Below are 22123 nucleotides of genomic sequence, written 5' to 3'. Positions count from 1 at the left end.
TATGACACAGAAGAAAGGTCAAGAACTCTTGCCTTAGGCAGCTTTAAATGGCTCCCCTTTTTTCCTTTTGTTTCTGATGTGGCCATCACCTGGATTAGACAAGAGGAAAGACATTGTTTTAGGCCTGACGGAGTCATATAAATATGAGATTGTTATTTTTATTAGGGTTAAAATCAAAGTATCAATTATATGTATGAACCTCAATGAATGGGAAAACTAAGATATAGAATAGAAGCCCTGGGCCTCTATTTTTGTATAATTAGAATCAAAATGTTTAGCTTTTAAAGGCCTTTCCAAATCATATACTTCAGCTCCTTATTTACAAGTGATAGTGCTGAAATCCTGAAAGGATAATACGAGTTGGAAGGGGCCACACAGGTTATATATGCCAGCCCATATCTGACAGTATAACCCTTTACACTACATCCCTTAACAAAGTGGCCTAATTAGTGTCCAGTTAGAGTAGAACTCACATTTCCTGAATCCCATTGTAGTACTCTTTTTACTGACTTAATTTTGTAGCTCACAGAGTATTACTTTGTTTTGATCCTGGTAAGAACTGAATTTTGAAGTAATCTGAAGTTTTTAATATTAAAGTTAAAATATATTATCATGGAATAATAGTATTATAATGGGATAAAGATTTTGCCTTCTAACGGGAAAAAGATCTAGACCCCCATAGTTCTCTTAATGCTACTTACGTGTTCCTCATTTTTAAGCACCTAGGTTATATACTGTTGGTTTATATTCACACTGTGCTCAATTAAAACCATGAATCTTTTTTCATATGCTTTGTTATTGGGTTATTTCCCCTCTGCCCATTTTTTTTTTTACCTAAGTGCAGAATTTAGGTTAAATATGATCTTGTTGGTTTTTGCCCATCTTTCCAGCCCAGTGAAATGATTGTGAATAGGGATGTGTTGCGTTGACTTTTTTCATTCACAGATTTGGTAAGTATGCCTTTGCTTCCAGAAAAGGCAGAGGCTTTACCATTGCCTCTACTTCCTCTTCTCTCATTCATTTCTCAGCCCTTTGCATTTTGGTTGTTAACCTTATCTCTCAGTTGCCAAGTTTTATGTCCTTTTCTCAGTTTTCGTTCTTGACCTCCATAGCATTTGACATTGTTAATGAACTTCTCTTCTAAGACAGTTTCTCTTTGGATTTTTATTAGACAATTCTCCTGATTCTTAGTTTTCTTACCTGAAAGACTGTTGTTCTTTAGGCTCCTTTATTGTTGGGTCATCCATATTACGCCTCCCTCATTGTGGGTGCTTCCCAAGGCTCTGGCTAGGTCCCTGTTTTCTCTCTAAACTCACTCACAGTGGTGACTTCATAAGCTTCTGTGATTAATTATCTATTTGCAAATGATTCCCATGTCTTTATGTGCAACCTTAGTTTTTCTCCTTAGCTCCAGTTGCACATCCCCAACTACCTATTGGTTGTTCCATAAACATGTCAAACACTATACAAAATGTCTTTGTCTTGGGGTGGATAAAGCAGCTTCTCAATTCTTAACTTGTTTCTGTTTTCTCACCCCTAAAAAGAATAATCTTTACACTGGAAATTTAAAAATTAAAATGACTAACAGGGAAATGATAAGGTGATGGTAGGAGAGCACTTATCTGCCTTCAGTGAAATCAGATCAACTGGGCCAGGTGGACTATACCCTCAGGTTCTGAAAAAAACTGGGAAATGTGATTGCTGAACCACTGTGGGTACTATCTGAAAGGTCATGAAAAAGCATTAGTGGTACCACAAGATTATAGAAGGACAAATACTCTATTGGTTTTTAAAAGGGAGAAGAGAACAATCTGCAAACTATAGGCCAGTGAACTGAACTTAGATTCCTGGGGGGGGGGGGGTGTTAATGAGTCATTAAAGAGATAGTGACCAGCTAGAATGGGAAGTGGTAAATTACAGTTAATCACCATGACTTCTTCAGTCACAGGTTATGCCAGAATAACCTCATTTTCTTTTTTGACAGGATTTTACTACACTAGTAGATGAGGGGAATGCCTTGGATATAGTATACCTAGATTTTAGCCAAACTTTAGGTAAAGTATCTAATACCATTCTTGTGGCAAAGATGGAGAAATATTGCTTAGACAATTAGATTCAGAATTGTTGGGTGGCTATACTTCCAAGAGTAATTGTAAGTTGTTCAGTTTCATGTGGCAGGAAGTCTCCAGTGGAGTTCCTTCAAGGACTCTACTTGATTTGATAGACAGGGATGAAATGTGTGCATATCAGATTTGCAGATGATATAAAACTGGGAGGGATGACAGAGTCATTATCCAAAAGGGTCTTGATAAGCTGGAGCATTGGGCTAAATCTAATAAGATAAAATTCTATAGAGACAAATGTAGTCCTGGATAGGAAAAATCACCTACACAAGTATAAAATGAGAAAGCCATTCTGAAAAAGATTTAGAGGTTTTAGTTGACTGCAAGCTTGATATGTAGTAGCAAAAAAAAAAAAAAAGCTATTGCAGTTTTGAGCGTCATTGGAAGGGGCATAAATCCCAGAAATAACAGGATGACAGTCCCAGAGTGCTGTGGTCAAATTCATCTGGAGTATTATTCAATTTTAGGCATCATAGTTGAAGAAGGATATTGATCAATTGGAATGACCATGATATTTGATGATAGGTTAAAGCAACTGGGCACGACTGGCTTGGACGGGAAAAAAAAAATGGCTCAGAAGGGGCGTGAAATATGTCCTCGTATCTTTGGAGGAATGTTATATGAGAAAGATTAAACTTGTTATTTGGCCTGAGAGAGTTTGGGGGGTGGAAGTAGCAAAGAGAACAGTTTAGACTTTATGGCAAGAAGAAGTTTGTAACAATTAAGAGTTGTCCAAAAGTGGAATAGACATGTTCAAGTAGATGCTGGACAACCACTTAATGGGTTTCATCTTCTGTAAGAAACCTTTCCCCAGTCCTCCTTAATCTTAGTGCCTTCACTCTGAGACTAACCCCCACGTTATCCTATATAGAGCTTGTTTATACATTTGTTTACATGTTATCTCCCTCCACTTCCATCCCACTCTCTTCCCCCATTAGACTGTGAGCTGATATAGAGTGGGAACTGACTTTGGCCCTTTTTTGTATCCCCAGTGTTTAGCATGGTGCCTGGCATAAAATAGGCACTTGGTAGAATCTTTATGTGGGGACTGGACCAGATCAGTGGTTACTAACATTTTTTGTGTTTTTGATCCCTTTGGTAGTCTAAAACCTATTGTTTCCTCAAATGCATAGGCTTATAAAGGAAATCAATTATTTTGAAATACAATTATAACCAAAAAAAAAACTTCTTTTTAAGTTCACAGACCCTAGGTTAAGAACTCCTAAACTAGATAGTTGGCCATTGATCAACTCACATTCTATGATTCTGTAATCTTTCTCCACAAACCCACCCTATTTCTTTGAAGGTCACCACTATCCTTCTAGTCACTCAGGTTTAAAACTCATTTTTATTCTTAATTCATTACTTTCTCTCACTCCACATATTTTGATGGGTAAAAGATGAAATGACTGAGGAACCAAAAGTTTGGGCTTCCAAGCATATTCAGTTTATTAAGCAATGCATGCTAATTGCATAACAGGTTACAGGCCTTTCTCAGCTTTGGCACTGGCCCCCAACTACAGAAGGAGACAGACTTTTATATGTTAAAAACAATTAATCAAATAAGACCAATTAATTAAAAGAAAACAATTAACCAGAATACAGAGTTAAGAAATCTGATTTCTAATTGGAAGAAAGATTAGGGACTTTCCAAATTGGAAGGGAAAGAGTGAACACAATTCCCTGAAATCAGAAAAAGAGGTTTCCCACTTTCCCCAAGTATTTGTGTACAATCTGAAGAACATGGAAACAATAACTGATTGACTAGCACAGGACCAGTTTTCAGATAAGACATATGGGTTTCTTGAGATGTATAATTGTAAGAAAATTTCTTGCATCCATTTTTGGATCTGACTGGGTTTCTGGTCAGCATGACCTAGGTCCTTACTTAAGGGTCTCTAAGCAGCAGTTAAAAGGTGGTCCAGCTTACCAGCCAGGCAAGGCTAGGTTCAAACAATACAGTAAAGTTTTCTCACAATTTAAGAGTTTTCTCACAAGTTGGAAATCGGACTAGACCCGCCAATGAATAGAAAGGAACTTAGCTAACTCCAGAATTGAGTCACAAGATGCAGTCATTTTGGTTCATTGAATTCCCACAGTTAATCCAGATGGTATTCTAATCCATCCCCTCAGTATGCCAAATCATGTCGTTTCAACCCCACAACATCTCTCTCCCTTTCTTTCTACTTACTTCTCTCTGCTTGACCTCATGAGGTCTGCCTGGGAACCTTATTAATATCCAAGAAAGTCATGAAAGGGTTTGTGGAGCAGGTGGCATTCAAAGGATGGGTAGGTTTTTTAATGTTGGACAAGAGGGAAAGAAGCTTCTTACATCTAGGGGGATGTGAGCCAAGTGTGTTGAACCACCATTCGTTTTGGTGGTGATTGGGTGGAAATAGAGGAAAAGGTTGGAAAAGAAAGGAAGTACTAGGCTGCGCAGAGCACTGGACTGGGAACTGAGGGAGATAAAAGCAAAATAGAAGAATTTCTTTGGTCTTTAAGAGATTGATGTCTCACTGGAAAGGTAGAGCAGTGACACAGAACAAGAAAAACAAAGACAAACAAAGCAGGATGTAACTGTGAGCAAAGGGGAAATAGGTTCAGACAACATAGAATTCAGGAAAGGGAGAGATATAAATCTCCAATTCTTTTTGGGAGTAGTTGTCCCATTTTATACTTGTGACGACATTTTGGGTTGTTTTTTTTTTTTCCTACCCAAGCCCAAGACTCTATACTTTGTGGTCTAGCTCCCTCTCATACATGATACTCCATCTCTTTTATATGCCTGTCCCCAGTGCCGTGTGTGTATGTGTCTGTGTGTCTGTCTGTGTGTGTGTATTCTCACTTCCACTCCCTCCTCACCTCAACCTCACAGAATTCTCGTTTCCTTTAAAATTCCGTTTACATAACACCTTATATATGAAACTTTTCCTAATTCCTCAGTTGGTGGTTCTTTTCCCCCTCTCCCATGTTTAACTTGTATTTATTTTGTATATGCTTTTTTATGTATGGACTCGAACTATTTTGTATATGCTTATTTCTGTACAGACTCTAACTATACAATCGTTGGGGTTGCCTGAAACATGGGAATAAGACCTTCCAGTGAAGTTTTCCAAAATTCCTTCAGATTTGACCCCATCTTAACTATATATACGTAGGCCTTACTACTCTTTATATCAAATTCTACTTCCTTCATGAAGCCTTTCTTACCTTACCTCTATCTCATCGTTGATCTGAACTCTGTATGGTCTGAACCTATCCCTTTGCCCCACAGATCCTACTCTGTTGGTCTTTGTTTTTCTTGTTTTGTGTTTCCCATGAGACATCAAGCTCCTAAAAGACCAGAGACCTTCTTCTGTTTTAATTTTATCTGTCTCAGTTCCCAGCCTAGTTCTCTGCCTGGCACTTCCTTTCTTTTCCAACCTTTTCTTCTATTTCCACCCAGTACGGATGAAGGTTCAACACACTTGGCACTCGTCCCCTTAGACTTAAGAGGCTCCTTTCCCTCTGTTTTACCATTTAAATCCCTACCCATTCTTTGAAACCCAACTCACATGCCTCCTGCTCCACAAACCCTTCCGTGATTTTCTTAGATATTAATAAAGTTCATAAGAGTGACCATTTCTATTGGCTTGTTGGTTGCACTTTGTGGGTGTCATTTTAAGCACCTGAATTTCAGAGATGGTAATGGGATCTTCCACAAAAGTCCTCCATGCCTTACTTTGGCATACAAGTAACCTGGGTTCTCAAAACCCATGCCAGAAGAGCAAAGGCCCTGCTCTTCCCAGCTTAGAAAGACTTTGTAATGCCCAACAACAGATTATAGAGAGTTTGCTGACTACTGGATGATAAATGTTTTTCAGCCACAGCAACTCATTAAGACCATTTGCCAAGGGGCTGTGATTTATCTGCATTGATGGAGAAATGTCAATGAAATCACAACTCAGAAATACTGGAGTGACAAATTGGCAACCCACGATATAGAAAGAATGCTTTCTCCTTTAGGACCACCAGTCCATTCTAGGCTGACTATCTTCATTCATCCACATTTCCAAGTTATTTATAGTATAGTAGTTTGGAGTAGTTTACTTATTTTTTTAAAAATAATTTTTAGTATTTATAGCTAAAATTTATTTCAAAATTACAAAATAATAGTTTTGTTCTTTTTCAAATAGATTTATTAGAAAAGTAATATCCAAACAACATGAATATTTGTGATATGTTGAAATAATTTAAATACGTGTATGTAGAACCATGATTACTGGCCTCTTGATTAGCTGTAGGACTAGGAGTAGATGAGGTAGGCTAGCCACACTAAGTGCAGCAAGAGAATATTTAATGTTACTTTTTATAATTCCAGAAACTTAATCCCATGTGTATTTTATTTTGTTGTATATATTACAGTAAAAGCTATGCATCATTTTCACACCTTGGCCAGAGCACCAGAAATGATTTGTTTGAGCTCTGTACTTAATATATAATATGATAGGAATATGTACAACAGAGTTATTGGATTTGAGAAAGGCTACCTACCTCCCAGTGACTTTATAAGCATCTGATGCCATTTAAAAACAGAATCAACTTCCTACCACTTTAAAATGTGTGGTGTCGGAGGCAGCTAGGTGGCACAGTGGATAGAGCACCATCCCTGGAGTCAGGAGGACCTGAATTCAAATGTGACCTCAGACACCTAACACTTATATCTGGGCAAGTCACTTAACCCCAATTGCCTCACCAAAAAAAAAGAGAGAGAGAGAGAAGGTGTGGTATCACTCAGCTAAAATAAACTTAATATTTTTCTTAGTTGTATGAGAATTCTAATGCATCTTATTTTTAAAAACTAATTAAACTAAATCTCTTTGACTTGGGTTGTCAGTTTGACTTTAGTTCAGTGGATACTTCAACCTGACAGTGTCACACAGCTGCCCTTTTAATAGTTTGACATCAGTCCCTGCAGGCATGCTTAACCCCTTGGGTAGCTTTAGGTTCCCCATTCATAAAATGAAAGGTTTTAGACTAAGAGTTCTCCAAGTCTTATGATCAGTTTGATTTTCATTCTCCTTTTATCACTTTTTCCATTTTTGTCACACATGATATATTCAGTGGCCTTCTTCATAAACAGTGCACTCCTGACTATAAGCAGTATGCCTAGTGTGGAGTTGGAGACCCTCTCTGGACTGCTGAGGCAACCCAAGAGTTGTCTGGATCCAACCAGTCTATGCATAGTGTAGGCCAGAAGTGTTATATGCTGCCTGGAGTGCCCGTGAACTAGATTCAACTAGAACTGGGAAACATTTGACAAAATAAATGAAAATACAATACAACATAGTCAATATGCAGCCCACATAGATCAATTTATTTCTATTTGAGTTTGACCCCACTAAAGTAGCCCAAGGGACTTCTCATCAGTAGGCCTTGTAGGATTGTCACCAACATTTATAAGAAAGATGGGTTTGAAGAAAATAGAATGTAAGTGTGGGCACACTGAGGCCAACTGAGATCAAAGGGTGTATTGGTCAACAAATATTTATTAATTGATTACCAGCCATGGTCCTCTGCACTCAGCATATAAATACAGTGGCTAAAACAGTCCTCTTTGAAAGGCGCTTGTTTCACTGGGTGAGGAAAACAATCTTTAGGACTCCAGACGGGAGTGTAGGAACCTTTCCCACTGTACCAGAAGGGCAGAGGTAAAGTTGTGATTTGTAACCTAAAGCAGTGACTAGGGGGTGAGGGTAAAGATGTTCTTTCACAAGATTTTTTTTTTTAATCCCATGACTCCCCAGTTTTAGCAGCTGTTGGTTCTGTCATGCATTTCTTTCTCTAGGTCTGAGAAACTGGCTTCTTTTACTTGGAGGTCTTACTGCATTCCTATTTGTCAGCTTCTTTCCTCTCCTTGCCAGACTTAGATTTATGAGACCCTCTCAGAAGTAGCTATGACTCCCAGGACTAAGGAACTGGGTAACAGTGGCAGGTGTTTAGAGACCTTTACTGGGTTTGACACAGTTAAAGTTTGGTATAACCCTGCACAGGGTTCCTTCATCATGGATTTTTGGAGGGTGGGGGGAAGATATTGGCTAAAGATACTATATGGAGACTACTGGGCTGTGCTCAAGAATGGGGCCTGAGCAAAGAAGATAGGGGTCTGTTCTGTCCCACTTTGGCAGGTTACTGGGCCTTTGTTGAAATGAAAGAAGGGGGGAAAAATGATAAAAGAGCATGAACTGAAAGGACTAACTGAGGGAGGGTGGGGAAAGGGGAAGGAGCCTTTTTTTCTCTGGTAGCAGTGGCAGCAGTGTCGTTAATCCTTGGTTAAATCTCCCCATCTGATTTTCTGGAAGCTCTGTGATCCAAGCCCCTACCCTCTTCCAGGTGGTCTAGTAAGGATAATGACTGTGGTCTTTGGCCCTTCTGTGTTCAAGCCCTTAGCCTTACTCATCCCAGGAGCTTTTTCTCTCAAACCCAGTGACCCAGCATTTTTACTGAATGCTTTGGCTACAGTCTTAAAATTCCATGCCCTGTGGGGGTGCGCGCCCCCCCCCCCCAATTCTGACAGGTATTTGGAGGCCTTTACTGGGTTTGACACAGTTAAAATTCATCCAGAGCCTTATCTTCTTTTCTTCTCTGCAGAGATGGCACCAAAATCCAAAAAGAAAGGGCATCCTGGGCGGGAACCAAAGAAGGTAAGTAACTAGAGGTGGCCCAGCTGTGTGGACAAGAAACCCTTTCTCAGATTTCTGGAAGGAGGGCTGCCGTGCTTCCTGCCCTTTGAGGAAGGATAAGTCCTGCAATCCATTCTGGACTGGGTTGAGTTAAGCTATTTTTTCCTTAACACTTTACCTGTTATGTCTTTTTCAGCACCACCATCACCACCATCAGCAGGCGCCACAGCAGCAGCCTCCCCCACCAACGAACCAGCTGCCACAACAGCAGCCCCCAGCCCAGCAGCCACCACCACCACAACAGCAACCTTTACCACCCCCGGCCCCTCCCTCAATCCCTCAGCAGACAGCCCCACCAATAAAATCCTCCCCCCCTCCCTTCATTCCTGCCCAGGTGCCAGTCCTCGAGCACTCACTCCCAGGGAGTGTCTTTGATCCCATCACCCACTTTGCCCAACCAATCATACACCTCTCCCAAACTGAGCTGCCTCCCCACCTCCCCCAGCCACCTGAGCACAGCACTCCGCCTCATCTCAACCAGCATGCAGTAGTTTCTCCTCCAGGTAAGAAATGGAGCAGAATATGAGGTTGGAGAAAAGGATGAAATAAAGTTCCCAAGGGGTCTTATCATAATGGTGCCACCCATAGAATCAGTTTGCTAGTGAGAGCTTACGCCTCTGTAAAGTTTATTAACCAGCAAGGGAGAAAATGGGAGGTGTTAATGGCTACGTGTTCTCTGAAATTGAATTTTTGCTTCTTTCTTCCAGCTTTGCACAATGCTCTGCCCCAGCAGCCATCAAGGCCTAGCAATCGAGCTGCTGCCCTGCCTCCTAAACCAGCCCGCCCCCCAGCTGTGTCACCTGCACTCTCTCAGCAGCCCCTTCTCCCTCAGCCACCCATGCCTCAGCCACCCCAAGTCCTGCTAGAGGATGAAGAGCCACCTACCCCCCCACTCACTCCCATGCAGATGCAGATATACCTACAACAGCTACAGAAGGTGCAGCCATCCACACCCCTCCTCCCTTCTGTGAAGGTGCAATCCCAGCCTCCCCCACCCTTACCTCCTCCAGCCCATCCTTCTGTGCAGCAACAGTTGCAGCAGCAGCAGCAGCAGCAGCAGCAGCACCAACCCCCACCACGGCCCATGCACATGCAGCCCATGCAATTTCCTCCTCATATCCAGCAGCCGCCACCCCCTCCCCAGCAACCGACCCACCCACCTCCAGGGCAACAACCACCACCACCGCAGCCAGCCAAGCCTCAGCAAGTCATCCAGCACCATCCTTCACCACGGCACCATAAGTCTGATCCCTACACAACCAGTAAGTGGCAAGCAGGAGGAGTAAGCGTCATGGGAGATGTGCAGTGGCTGTTAGGAGTAAGAGCTTCTATCAAAGCTCCATTTGGGTTTTCCCTATGACGTTGTCATGTGTCTTACTTATTAGACAAGTAATTCTAGAACATCTGTACATAATCCTCTTAATAAGATCCATGATTATAAGAACAGTGTCTTAGCTTTATTCTCAAAACTTAGTGCTTTATACATGATAGGCACTAGATAAATGCTTGTTGAATAATGTTTGACATATCCTGGGTCCCTGCTCTTGAACTGGATCTGAAAGAAATCATTTCAGGAAGAAAAAGTAGAAAATTATTTCTAGGAAAAGAAATGAGCATAGACCATCCAAGTTGGAAAACACACAAAGCATTTTAAGTAGGTAGCCTGGAGTAGGTTTTATATAGCTAATTAAAGAAAAATGAGGATAAAGAAATTTAAATTGAGATCAAAATATCGAGAACTTTGAATGCCAGGTTAGTTACAAATGGATTACCAGGTTCATCTGTCAGGCCTGTTAGGTTTCTTATGAGGAGCAGCAAGTTAGGCAGTGTAACTGAATTGTACGGTACATGGAGAGGAAGACTAGAAAAATAGGAAGGGGTCAGGTGGGGAGTAGGGTTTTAAATGCCTAAAGATTCCATTTTATATCAATTGTGGGGGTAATAGAGAGTCACTCAATTTTATTGAGTAGGAGGCCAACATAGTTAGACCTGCACTTTATAGGAAAATCATTTTGTCAGCTAATTGGAGGATGAATTGTACTGGGGAGAGACTTAAGACAGGGAAACGAATTAATCTGCTGTGGCAATATTCCAGGCCAGGGTGAATGAGGGTGTGTGGTGGCTGCATGAGCAGAGAGAAGTTCTTCCCAATTTCTGTATCAGCAGGTTTATTCAATAAAAGCAGATTTGTGTGTGGAGGTATGTGCAGATTTTTTGACTGGCCCAAAAGGTCATTCCTGTTAATGGCATTTGAACTATGAAATAATGCCTAGGCAGCATAACTTTGTATATTGACTTTAGGGTTTTTGTATTCTGAATGGAAAGGCAAAACTTTTAACTGGTGTCTGGTAAATCAGGCCCAAAGGCAAACTGTTTCATGCTAACTCAGGCTTATTAGGTGAACACAGCTACTCAGTCCAAGCCAGAAAGGAGTAAAATCAGTAAGGAGGTATTGAACCACATGGGGAAAATTGCTGCATTGACCACTTGGTACTACTGACCTCATACAATCTATAGGCAAAGTTCAGCAGTTTCAAAAAAGCAAAATTAAACTCATCTCTTATGTCAGTACTTCAGCTAAAATTCCTGGTTTATCAGCGAAATGAAATACACAATGTAAAATAAATGTATTGAAACTGAAGAAACTCTTAAGAATGGGCCCTGGGCTGCTAAACTATATTGTGTAAGAGCAGTTGGCTATATTGTCAGTTTTGTAATTTATCATACTTTTCCCCATGTCTTCGGATCTTGTAGAGGATTCTCTATTAGGTATAGGTTAGATTGGATAGCCTCTGAGGTCCCTTCCATCTCTAGTAGTCTGTAGTTGTACCACAGTTGGATTGGAGCCTTACTTTCTGGAATGTTTTGCTAATAATTTAGTCACCTGCCCTACAATGTAACTCACAATTGCCATAGGGTACTCAGAAAGGAATTGACTCGGAATCACACAGCCAGTAAATGTCACAGTCAAGACTTAAGCCAAGTCTTCTGTAATGTCTTTTCTCAGTCCCCATCATTCTTAACTGCATTATAGTATTTGATACCGTTGGCCACCCACTTCACCCTCTTTTCCTAGACAATCTTTCTTCTCTGGATTTTCATGGTGGTGTCCTTAGTTCTCCTGTCTGTCTGACAATTCCTTCTCAGTTCCCTTTGCTTAATCATCAACTGTATCTCACCCCTTAACTGTGGATATTTGCCAAGTCTTTATCCTAGACCATATTCTCTTCTATTCTTTCATTTGATGTCCTCATCAGCTTCTATACAGAAAACACCAAGATGTATACATCTGGCTCTAGTCTCTCTCCCGAGTTCTAGTTCCACATCACCATCTATCTGTTGGATATTGCAAACTGCATATCCCATAGACATCTCACATTCATCTTCTCCCCCCCCCCCTCCTTTCTATTTCTACCTTTTCCATCACCAGTGTTCACAAACCTGTGTCATTTTCAATCCTCACCCTTTACCATCTCTGTCTCTTTTCTCCTTCACCTTTCACCAAGACTATTGTTATGAATGCTAGCTTAATGCTAGTTGTTGATCTCCTGCCTCATCTCTCCTCTCCCCAGTCTATCACACAGCTGCCAGAGTGATTTGCCTAAAGTGCATATCTGACTGTCACTGCCTTTCCTCAATAAATTTCCTGGTTTCTTTATTATCTCAAGAATCTAATATAAGCTCCTGGCTCTAAAACAATCTGATCCCAAACTAGCATCCAACCATACTAGCCTATTTGCTATCCCTCACACTCCTCCAAGCACTTTTGTACTGCATGTCCTGAAGCTTGAACTGGAGTAGTCACCTTTTCCTTTACCTTACAGAGTTCCTTATGTGCTTTTTAAAACTGAGCACGAGTGAAAGTCTCCATATACATCAAAATATTTCTAGCAATACTTTTGTGTACTAGAAACAAAAAATGGCTAGTTAGAAACTGTGCTATAAGAAAGGATGAATACAAAGAAACATGGAAAGATTTAGATGAGCTGATTCAAAGTGAAGGAAGCATTGCCAAGAAGACAACATATAAAATGACAACAATGTAAATGGAAACTACAAACTAACAAAAAAAATTTGAAAATTAATGTTGCAAAATTACAAAAAACAAACACAAGCCAAAGAGATATGAGAAGAGGCTTTCCTTCCCAACTTTTTTGCAGAAGTGGGTAGTTCACAAGTGTAGAACGTTACATATACTTTCAGGTTTTTTTTTCAATATAATAATCAGTTTTTGCTGATTTTTTTTTAACTCTTCCATCTCTTCCTTTTTTCTTTAAGATGTCATAGATGGCTCTTTCAGAAGGGGGTGGGGAAGAGCAGGAATACAAGGGAAAATTTTATGTCAACAAAGTATAAAATCGAAGTATAATCAATAAAAATTTGTTTTTAAAAGAAGACTTAGCCCAAGCATTACCTTCTATATGAAGCTTTTCTTGATGACTAATGCCCTTTCTTCGTGAGCTACCCCTTGCATTTATTTGGTATGTATTCAGTAAGGTTATTGGAGGCAGGTGTTGCTTCATTTTTGTCTTTGTAACCCAGCTGAGCACCTTGCACAGTGCCTGGTACAAATATTCCTACCTGACTGCAAGGCTGGGTCTATATCCGTTATTCTACATTACCTGTGTGCGCATGCGCGCGCGCGCGCGCGTGTGTGTGTGTGTGTGTGTGTGTGTGTGTGTGTGTGTGTGGCAGAGAGAACATATTTACATATATAAAAAGAGACAGGATATTATAGTGGCTAGAGGGGCAGCCTTGGAGTCAGACCCAAATTCATGGTACCTTCTTAATGCCTCAAGGAAGTCTTTAAGACTATAAGTTAGTTGTTTTTTTTTCTGTTTTGTTTTAATTGGGAGGATTTTTTTTTGTATGCATATCACATATTTCTTAATATATCCCCACCACCACCTACTCCCAGAGAGCCATCTTTTATAAACAAAGAATAAAGGGAAGTGAAGAGAGAAGGCAGTTTAGCAAAACTAAACAACATATTGAAAAAGTCTGGATGTACAGTGTGCTAAATCTGTAGTCTATAACTATAGGGAAAGTCAGGGATGTATCCTGTCAAATTTTTTCTTTGTGTCTAGTCCTAGTCATTATGATTTAAAAGCACTTGATTTCCAGTGTTTTGTTGTGCTTTCCAGTCATTGTATATTTTTTTCCTGGTTCTGCTTGATTTACTTTACATTGGTTCATATAAGTCTTCCCATGTTCCTCTATATTGTTTTTTACAACACTGTAATATTCCATGTATCACAGTTTGTTTAGCCATAACCTCGTCAATAGGTAGGTGCTCTTTTTCCAGTTCTTCTACAAAAAAGTGCTGCCGTAAATATTTTGGTTTATATGAGGCCTTTTCTTTGTTAATGAATACCTTGAGATGTATACTCCACTAACAGTAAAGTCTCTGGATTACATTTTAGTCACTCTGTTTGCATACTTCCAAATTGCTTTTCAGAATGCTTGTGCTTTTTTATGTCTCTACCAGTAGTATATTAATTTGCCCATCTTTCCGCAACTCCTACCATATTGACTATTTTCATTTTGTCACTTTTGCCAGTCTAGTTGGCAAAGGTATGTCTAAGATGTAAATTATAAGTGAGTTTCTGATCCACGTTGGTGAAGGGATTTCAAACCCATAGTTCCCCCCACCACCACCATTAAAATCATAAGTCTGGGTTAAAAGCATATGTAAACATACAAGGTGCAATGTGGAATGGTAAGGAGCCTATGAGAGCTGGGTTTTGACGGACTTAAACAAAAAAAACACAAAGAAGCAAGATGATAATAGACATCAGTCAGTATGTTGAAAGGAGAGAGGTTTTATGATTCTGTGGTTGGTTTTATCAATATGGTACAAAAACCAAGACAAAGTTTTAGTTGCCTTACACAAAATGGATAAGTGATATGTCACACAAGGTCCACATAGTATAAAACCTGTTAGCTATCCCCAAATAAAACCATCCCGGACCACAGGACAGCTAGTCGGATCTTCACTTGGTTTCTCAGTCCCAAATGAATCCCTACTTTGCCTTAAAAGGATCACACACTATTCTTTTCTGAAGAGCCATGTCCTCTTTAAGGACAACTACCTTATGTGTCTTAATCATTTAAGTATTTACCTTCAAACAACTAAATCTAGAAAGTGATCATTACCAGTACACTGAGCCTGCTTATGTCTTGTTGTATTATCAGTATCTATTGCCTAGGACCTGAAGAGATTCATTCTATCATTAGGGGAAAGGAAAAGAACAAGAATATACCAGTTTGGTTGATCAGACATGAAGAGAAAGGGGAATGGGGGAGGATGTAAAGCAGAACTAATGAGCCATCTCCAAAAAAGGCAAAGCAACAGCCAACAGTACCACCATCTCTTTGCTTTTGGTAACTGAACATGCAGGGAGGGGTAGGGGGTGAGGGGAGGAGGAGTGTTCCTTAGAATTCTAAGCATAGTAGACTATTGAAGCTTAGGTGTTTTATTTGTTTTTTCCCATCTGAATGGGTACTAGCAGAAACTCATGGTATTGGAATGGGTCACTGTAACAGATCTCTGGAAGGCCCTGGTACTGGACCTACCCAGAGTGTCAGAGATAGAAGTGACTTCAGAGGCCATGTACTCTACTCTGTAACTAAATATGCTTGTCAAATAGTCATACAGTCTAGCTAGCCTTGACTTGACGATCTAGTGAGAAGAAACCATACTACCTCTAGAGGCAGCCCATTCCATGTTTACATAGCATTGAATACTGAGAAATTTTCACTTACCATTCTTGTTTTAATTGTGCCCTCTCTGAATGCAAGCCAGACCAGTCTGGTCCCTCTTCCCTGTGACAGTCCTCGAAATATTTTGAAGCTTTATCCCCCTTAAGGCTTATTTTCAGTCTAAACATTCCTAGTTCTTTTTTCAGGCTTCATGTGGTATAATTAGGAAAACTTATCCTGGGTGACAACCTACTTGTCAGTACTGTTCCAAAAGGACAACAAGAGTATTTTAATACAATCCTACAAATAGTGTTTGACACTAGCAGAATCCTAGATATCAGCTTCTCCCTAACGCAGCCAGAAACTATGTTAGGTTATTTGACCCTTCTATCTTTTGTCTAGCCATGATTCTTCTGTCTTATACATATGAAGTTAATTAGTTGAACTATTGTCAAACTTTATATTTGTCTATTAAGTTTTATCTTAGATTTAGTCTTATATTCTAAATGATTGTAATTTTTTAGAATCCTGGCTCTTAATCCAGTGTATTAGCTATTTTTCCTTTTTAGCATTCTGTCATCTATAAATACAATAAGTATACAAATTATTTTTGCCTTTATTGGTCACATCATAGTTAAAACTGCTGAATGCCATAGGGCCAAGACCCAGGGAACCACCTGATTAGACTCTTAGTCTGATTCAAAATTTGTTATTAACCGCGTCATTTATTCATTAGCTGTTCTCTGGATTTCTCATTAGTACTGAAAAATAACAGCTAACCTTGTAGGAGGGTGATACTGACAAACGGAAGTTAACCTCCTGAGATTAGGGAAGTACACCAATGACCTGGACATCACTAGTTTATTGTTGACCATTTAGTCTCTTGTTAATAAAAATGAGATATGAACTTAACCCTGATGAATGAGACTGGTACCACTGAAAGGCCTGCTTCTATTTGCCTGGGCAAATTGCATAACCTCTTTGGACCTATTTGCCTATCTTTAGAATAAGAGCTGAAACAGGACCTTCTAAAAATATTTCAGTTTTGTATCTCATCAAATATAACAATGTCTCTTCAGGGGATATGATATTGTAACATAGGCCCACCTATCTACAGTATCCATTGCCTTATACGCTCCCATTTCTCACATGTCAGACGACATAGAAATCATCAAGGCATTCAGCAGTGAAACTACTAGAGAATGAAGACTGAGACACTGTACCGCCTCCCATCACGCCTCTGAAATCAATTGGTGTGTTTGAGGGGGTGGGAAGTGGATTTTCCAGGACTGGTTTCTACAGGATGTTGCATGCAATGAAAATGAGTGATGAATTGTCAACAGCACTTCTGTGGAGAGACATGCTACACAACAGTAGCAAGAGGTGGTAAGATGCTGTGTCCTTTAACCCAAGTCTGACAAGATTGATGTGAAATCCAAAGCCTATGTAACACAAACTGCATTGGCTGGCCCCACCTCCATGAGTGAAGAGGGCTTCCCAAGTCAAGCACTTCAGGGACCACATTCCACTGTCATCCATACAAGACCCTACTTCCAGCTCTGATGACCAGTAGTACCACAGTTATCAACAGGATATTGAATTTTTGAGTGGAAGACCTTACACCTCTTTAGTGGCTGTATTTGAAAGAGTCTCCTTTTGCTGTTAGCATCTCCCGAGAAAAAATGGAAGCAAAGCAGCTGTTCTGGAACTTGGACCCCCTTGTAACAGCATATAGACTGAGTAGATTGACCAACTGTTTTGGCTGATCATTTAGTCAACAAGCATTATAAAGTGTGTAAGCCTCTTTGTTTAGCCCTGGGGACACAAAATGAAAATCAACACAGTCCTTTCAACGAGCTTACAGACATCTAGCTCTAGTAACTTTAAGGGGCAGGGTCTAATGTATGTGTGTCTAAAATTAGTATGAAACAACAGTGAATAAGGGCATAGGAAGGATATATTTAAGTTAGGTAGCAGCTGTTTGTGGATCAGTGAGGCCATCAAGGTCCTTGGGTCTGTCCTTCCAGTCTTACGGCCTACCAGCTCAGAAGCAGGCTAAACTCCATCATATGAGTTAGCTTAACTTTTACTGGTGCTTTAAATTGTATGTCACATCTTCATTTCTCCCTGTCCTGAGGAATCTCCAGTTCCTGCCAAATGTGCAGTCCTAAAAGTTAGCTTGCGCTGCCAAGGGATTGGAGCCTGTTTTGTACCCAGAGCTCAATTCAGAAATGCTCGCTCAACAGTCTACCCAATAGCGCCTTTTATTGTAAAATGTGGTCACTACTACTGGAGCAAACCAGTGCAGACCTAGGACAGTCAGCCAATTCCTAACCATTCCTAGTTTCTCTGCTTCCCTATAAAAGGTGGCTTTTTAGAAAGTTGTTACTTTTGATTATGTGGTCCTGACCTCTAAGGTCAGTATGACTGTCATATTTCTGTGCTTACCCTTACGGATTTTGATGTGTCCACATTATAGGCCATCTACGAGAAGCTCCCTCCCCACTCATGATGCATTCCCCTCAAATGCCACCGTTCCAGGGGCTAGCTCACCAGTCTCCGCCTCAGCAAAACGTCCAACCCAAGAAACAGGTGAGTAATAGAGGTTATTAGTCAAGAACTCAGAGTTGGGAGCTGATGGGCCACAGTTCCTTACCTTACAAATGGTAATGCTGTTTCAGGAGCTTAGAGCAGCCTCAGTAGTACAGTCCCAACCCCTGGTGGTAGTGAAGGAGGAGAAGATCCACTCACCTATCATCCGAAATGAGCCCTTTGGCCCCTCCCTTCGACAGGATCCCCCCAAGCATCCTGAGAACATCAAGGCCCCTGTCCACATCCCTCAACGTGAGTTTGTTTGCTTCGTCTTTCCTACCCGCTCCCTCTAATGACACTAAAGTGCATTGTCACATCCTAAACGCTGGCCCTTCAGCATTCCCCTCTGTGTCTCAGGGCCTGAAATAAAGCCGTTGGATGTTGGCAGACCTGTGATCCGACCTCCTGAACAGAGTGCACCCCCACCTGTGGGGCAAGACAAGGACAAGCAGAAGCAAGAGCCCAAAACCCCAGTTGCTCCCAAAAAGGTAAAATAAAGCTCCCTAAGAATCATGAAACCTTAGCTCACACACTTTTTCCTCCAGTCCTGAACAAACCATTGGGAGTAGCTTCTCAGTATATACCTAAGTAGGGGGTGGTGGTTTGCTTAGTCCTGAAGTAAGAATGGCCTGCAGCCTAGATCCACCTCTTAAGTTTCTAGTCCTAAAATTTCATGGTTTCATGAATGAATTACTAAGCCCATTGCCACCATTGAAATCATCAAATAGTCTGTCTGCATTCCAGTCATTTGTACAAAATATTATGAAGAAGGAACTTCACAGGCCCTGTCCTTTCCTTCCCTCTAAACTTACCAGAACGTAGGTCTGGGTTGTTATGGGATGAGTTATTCTGCCTGTCTCTAACCAGCCTTTTTTCTATTTGACTAGGATCTCAAGATCAAAAACATGGGCTCCTGGGCAAGCCTAGTCCAGAAACACCCCACCACTCCGTCCTCCACAGCCAAGTCATCTAGTGACAGCTTTGAACAGTTCCGTCGAGCTGCCCGAGAGAAGGAGGAGCGTGAAAAGGCCCTCAAAGCCCAGGCTGAGCATGCTGAGAAAGAAAAAGAGCGGCTAAGACGGGAACAGGAGAGGATGAGGTGAAGAGAGGGAAGAAGAAGGATAACAGCATTTATATAGTACTTGTATTTCAGGCACTCAATAATATTAAGTGCTTTACAAATATCTTATTTGATCTTTACAACAATTGTGTGTAGGTACTTTTTACAGTTGAGGAAACTGAGGCAAGCAAAGGTTAAGTGACTTAGTCACCAAAGTCACACAGCTAGTAAGTGTCTGAGATCAGATGTTAACTCAGGAATGAAAATTGGAGGTTTGGGTGAGGGTTCGAAGATCTCCCATTCTTGTCTGAGAGGGAGAAGGGGTTTCCCGAGAGGTCCTCCCTCCATCTCATTAGGGTCCTTTGTTACCAGCAGGAGCAGGGAGGAGGAGGATGCCCTGGAGCAGGCTCGGAGGGCTCATGAAGAGGTCCGGAGGCGTCAGGAGCAACAGCAGCAGCGATCAGAGCAGCAGCAGCCACCTGTGGCTGCAGCCTCCTCAGCTCCCCAAGCACAAAGCTCTCAGCCCCAGGCCTCCCAGTCAATGCTGGATCAACAGAGGGAGTTAGCCAGGAAACGGGAACAAGAGCGAAGGCGCAGGGAGGCGGTGAGTTGAAATACATTCTAGAGAAAAGATAATAAGTATTCTGGTTACTGGGCTGTCTGACTTCGCAAATAGCAATGCCTTAAAATGAGACCTGTTGACCTATGTGTTTTTAAATCTCTCTGTGTGCTCTCATAATTGAGGTGATTACTTGGGAGCCTTGGGTAGGAGAGAGACAGACAGACAGAGGCATCAGTGTGGGACGGGGGAAAGACGTTTGTCAGAGGCAGCAGGGTTTATGCTAGATAATACCCTGAAAGAGCAAAGTTTAGAGTCTGGGAACTTTCCATGAAGTCTCTGGGTTGAGCAAAGGTGTGAGGTGCCAGCCTGGCTAAGGGAGCAGCTTGGGTACAGGAAGGGAAGTGGCTCGCTGTTAAAACATGGCTTCTAATTTTCCTTTTCTCCTCTCTCTCTCTCTCTCTAGATGGCAGCTACCATTGACATGAATTTTCAGAGTGATCTTTTGGCAATATTTGAAGAGAATCTTTTCTGATAGCGCCTGGGTTTCTTCTGACTCTGATTTTCTGGCAAAACTGACTCTGCCTAGTGTTACTGGTGGCTGGGAGGGGGTGTCCCTTGGGCCCAGCCCTTGTGCATGTTCCACCCGTCGTGGGTCTGTCAGCCAAGGATCAGCAGAGTCTGCCTTACCGTTGGACTTCCCCACCCCCTGCACACACTGAAGTCAGACCCAACCTCAAGCAAGCGCTGGACCAGGTGGTTCTTAGGCATGAGTGAGGTCCTCCTCCATGCCAGACGTATTCACAGTATATCCAGGATGTCACATTCTTCACCAGTTTTCTAACCATGAGAGGAGCCCCTTGAGGGGCACCTATCTCCCTCCCTGGTATCATTTACCAGTATCTCTACCCCACACTGTAAGACCAGGGGTTGCAGAGGTAGCCCATGGAGAACAGGAGCCCACCGATGTTGTTGGGAATGGGGGGGCGGGAGGAGGGAGAATGACAGTTGGGACCATCCCCCAGCTGCCTGAAGTCCCTAGTCACTGGCTTTGCCTTGAACAGAATCCCACCCTGCCCTCTTCCCCTTCGAGCCTTTAACCGAGAGCCGTTCTCTGTAAGTGTTCGCTTGTGAAAAAGGGAATAGTCCAGTGGAGGTGTGTGAGTGTCCATGGCCATTTGGAGTGAGGTGGTCGTCGTAGCACGCGTGTGTGGAGGCCTCGCCTGGGAGCGAGACTACCAACCAAAGTCAGTTCCTTTCCGCCTTTGTTTTTTTTTTTCTTTCTGCCTTCCTTCCTTTCTGTTCCTTTTTAAATTTTATTTTTTAATTTTCCTTCAGACACAAAGGCACTGCTTAACTTGGAATGGGTATTATCGTCTCTCCTTTGAGTGGTGGCAATGGGGGTGGGGGGAGGGGGCGCCGCACTGTGGGTAGTGTGTGACCGTGGCTGTATTGTATAGTGAATATAGTTGGCATATATTTGTTTGAGGTTTGTTGGTGACTCCACCAAACTTGGTGTAAAAAAAAACAAACACAAAAAAAACAAACAAAATACAAAACACAAAAAAACTGCTTATATTTTACTCAATTTCAAACTTTATTAGTCTATATTTTTTAATTGTAAAACCAGAAAGCTGCATCTCTCTCTTTCTCTTTTTTTAAAAAAAAATTTTTTTGGTGTGTGTTTTTGTTTTTTTCTGTTTTGTTTTTTTGTTTTTTTTTTTTTTTAAATGTCATATCTGTTTCAAGTTGTTTTATACCAGGAAGGGAGTGGACCCAGGGCTGGGCTGTGTGGCACAGCAGAGATGGTGGTCACCCCCCTCCACCATCAGTGGTCCCGCCCCTACCCTTACTCCTCACCCATGACCCAGCGTGTTTTTCTCTTTACTCTTTCTTTTTTTAATTTTATAATTTGAACTGTTCACAAGGTTACGTGCCATGAGTACCCACTATACAGTACAATACTGGTGCCTCAGTGTTGGCCAAACTCTGGAGTAATTAACTGGTTTGACTTTAATACGGTGAATATGCATTTGGTCTGTACTGATCATGGAATAAACGCATCTCTTTTTTTTTAAAAGCTGGCGTCTTACTGATATTTCTTTTGAATTCTCTCCTTGTGATAGACCTGGGCCTGGAACACTAGGGTAATGGCCATGCAGGTGAGAGAAACACTTCAGTCAGCCAGGTCCTTTGCTCCTTCAACTGATGCCTCCAACCTTCCTCCAGTCCTGCCTTCCATGAATGCTGGGATGGCCTCCCAAGCCACTGCCTCCTAGGTAGTCAACACTGTATCAGAAGCCCAGGCAGAAGTGATCTGGGATGGGGCAAAAGGGATCAAAGTACCCAGAGCCCACCTAAACAT

The 22123-nt window shown here is 41.5% G+C and overlaps 1 protein-coding gene across 2 annotated transcripts in view; it reads left to right on the top strand.

The window, feature by feature from the left end:
* The window catches only part of BRD4 (bromodomain containing 4), a 153908-nt gene extending 132472 nt beyond the window's left edge, over positions 1-21436 (top strand). The window contains exons 12-20 of one of the 2 annotated variants that reach the window (XM_027850934.1): positions 8754-8806; positions 8982-9348; positions 9553-10107; positions 18027-18139; positions 18229-18391; positions 18497-18627; positions 19027-19238; positions 19575-19803; positions 20225-21436. In XM_027850934.1, coding sequence (XP_027706735.1) covers positions 8754-8806; positions 8982-9348; positions 9553-10107; positions 18027-18139; positions 18229-18391; positions 18497-18627; positions 19027-19238; positions 19575-19803; positions 20225-20293 — 1892 coding nt within the window. In that variant the 3' untranslated portion in view covers positions 20294-21436. Of the gene's footprint in view, positions 1-8753; positions 8807-8981; positions 9349-9552; positions 10108-18026; positions 18140-18228; positions 18392-18496; positions 18628-19026; positions 19239-19571; positions 19804-20224 lie in introns of both variants that reach the window. The other variant, XM_027850933.1, reaches the window with a different exon arrangement.
* Positions 21437-22123: the final 687 nt, after the last annotated feature.

Source organism: Vombatus ursinus, unplaced genomic scaffold (assembly GCF_900497805.2).
Source record: "Vombatus ursinus unplaced genomic scaffold, bare-nosed wombat genome assembly UNPS02009173.1, whole genome shotgun sequence".
Taxonomy (NCBI): Eukaryota; Metazoa; Chordata; class Mammalia; order Diprotodontia; family Vombatidae; genus Vombatus; species Vombatus ursinus.
This window is presented reverse-complemented; position numbering and strand designations above follow the sequence as displayed.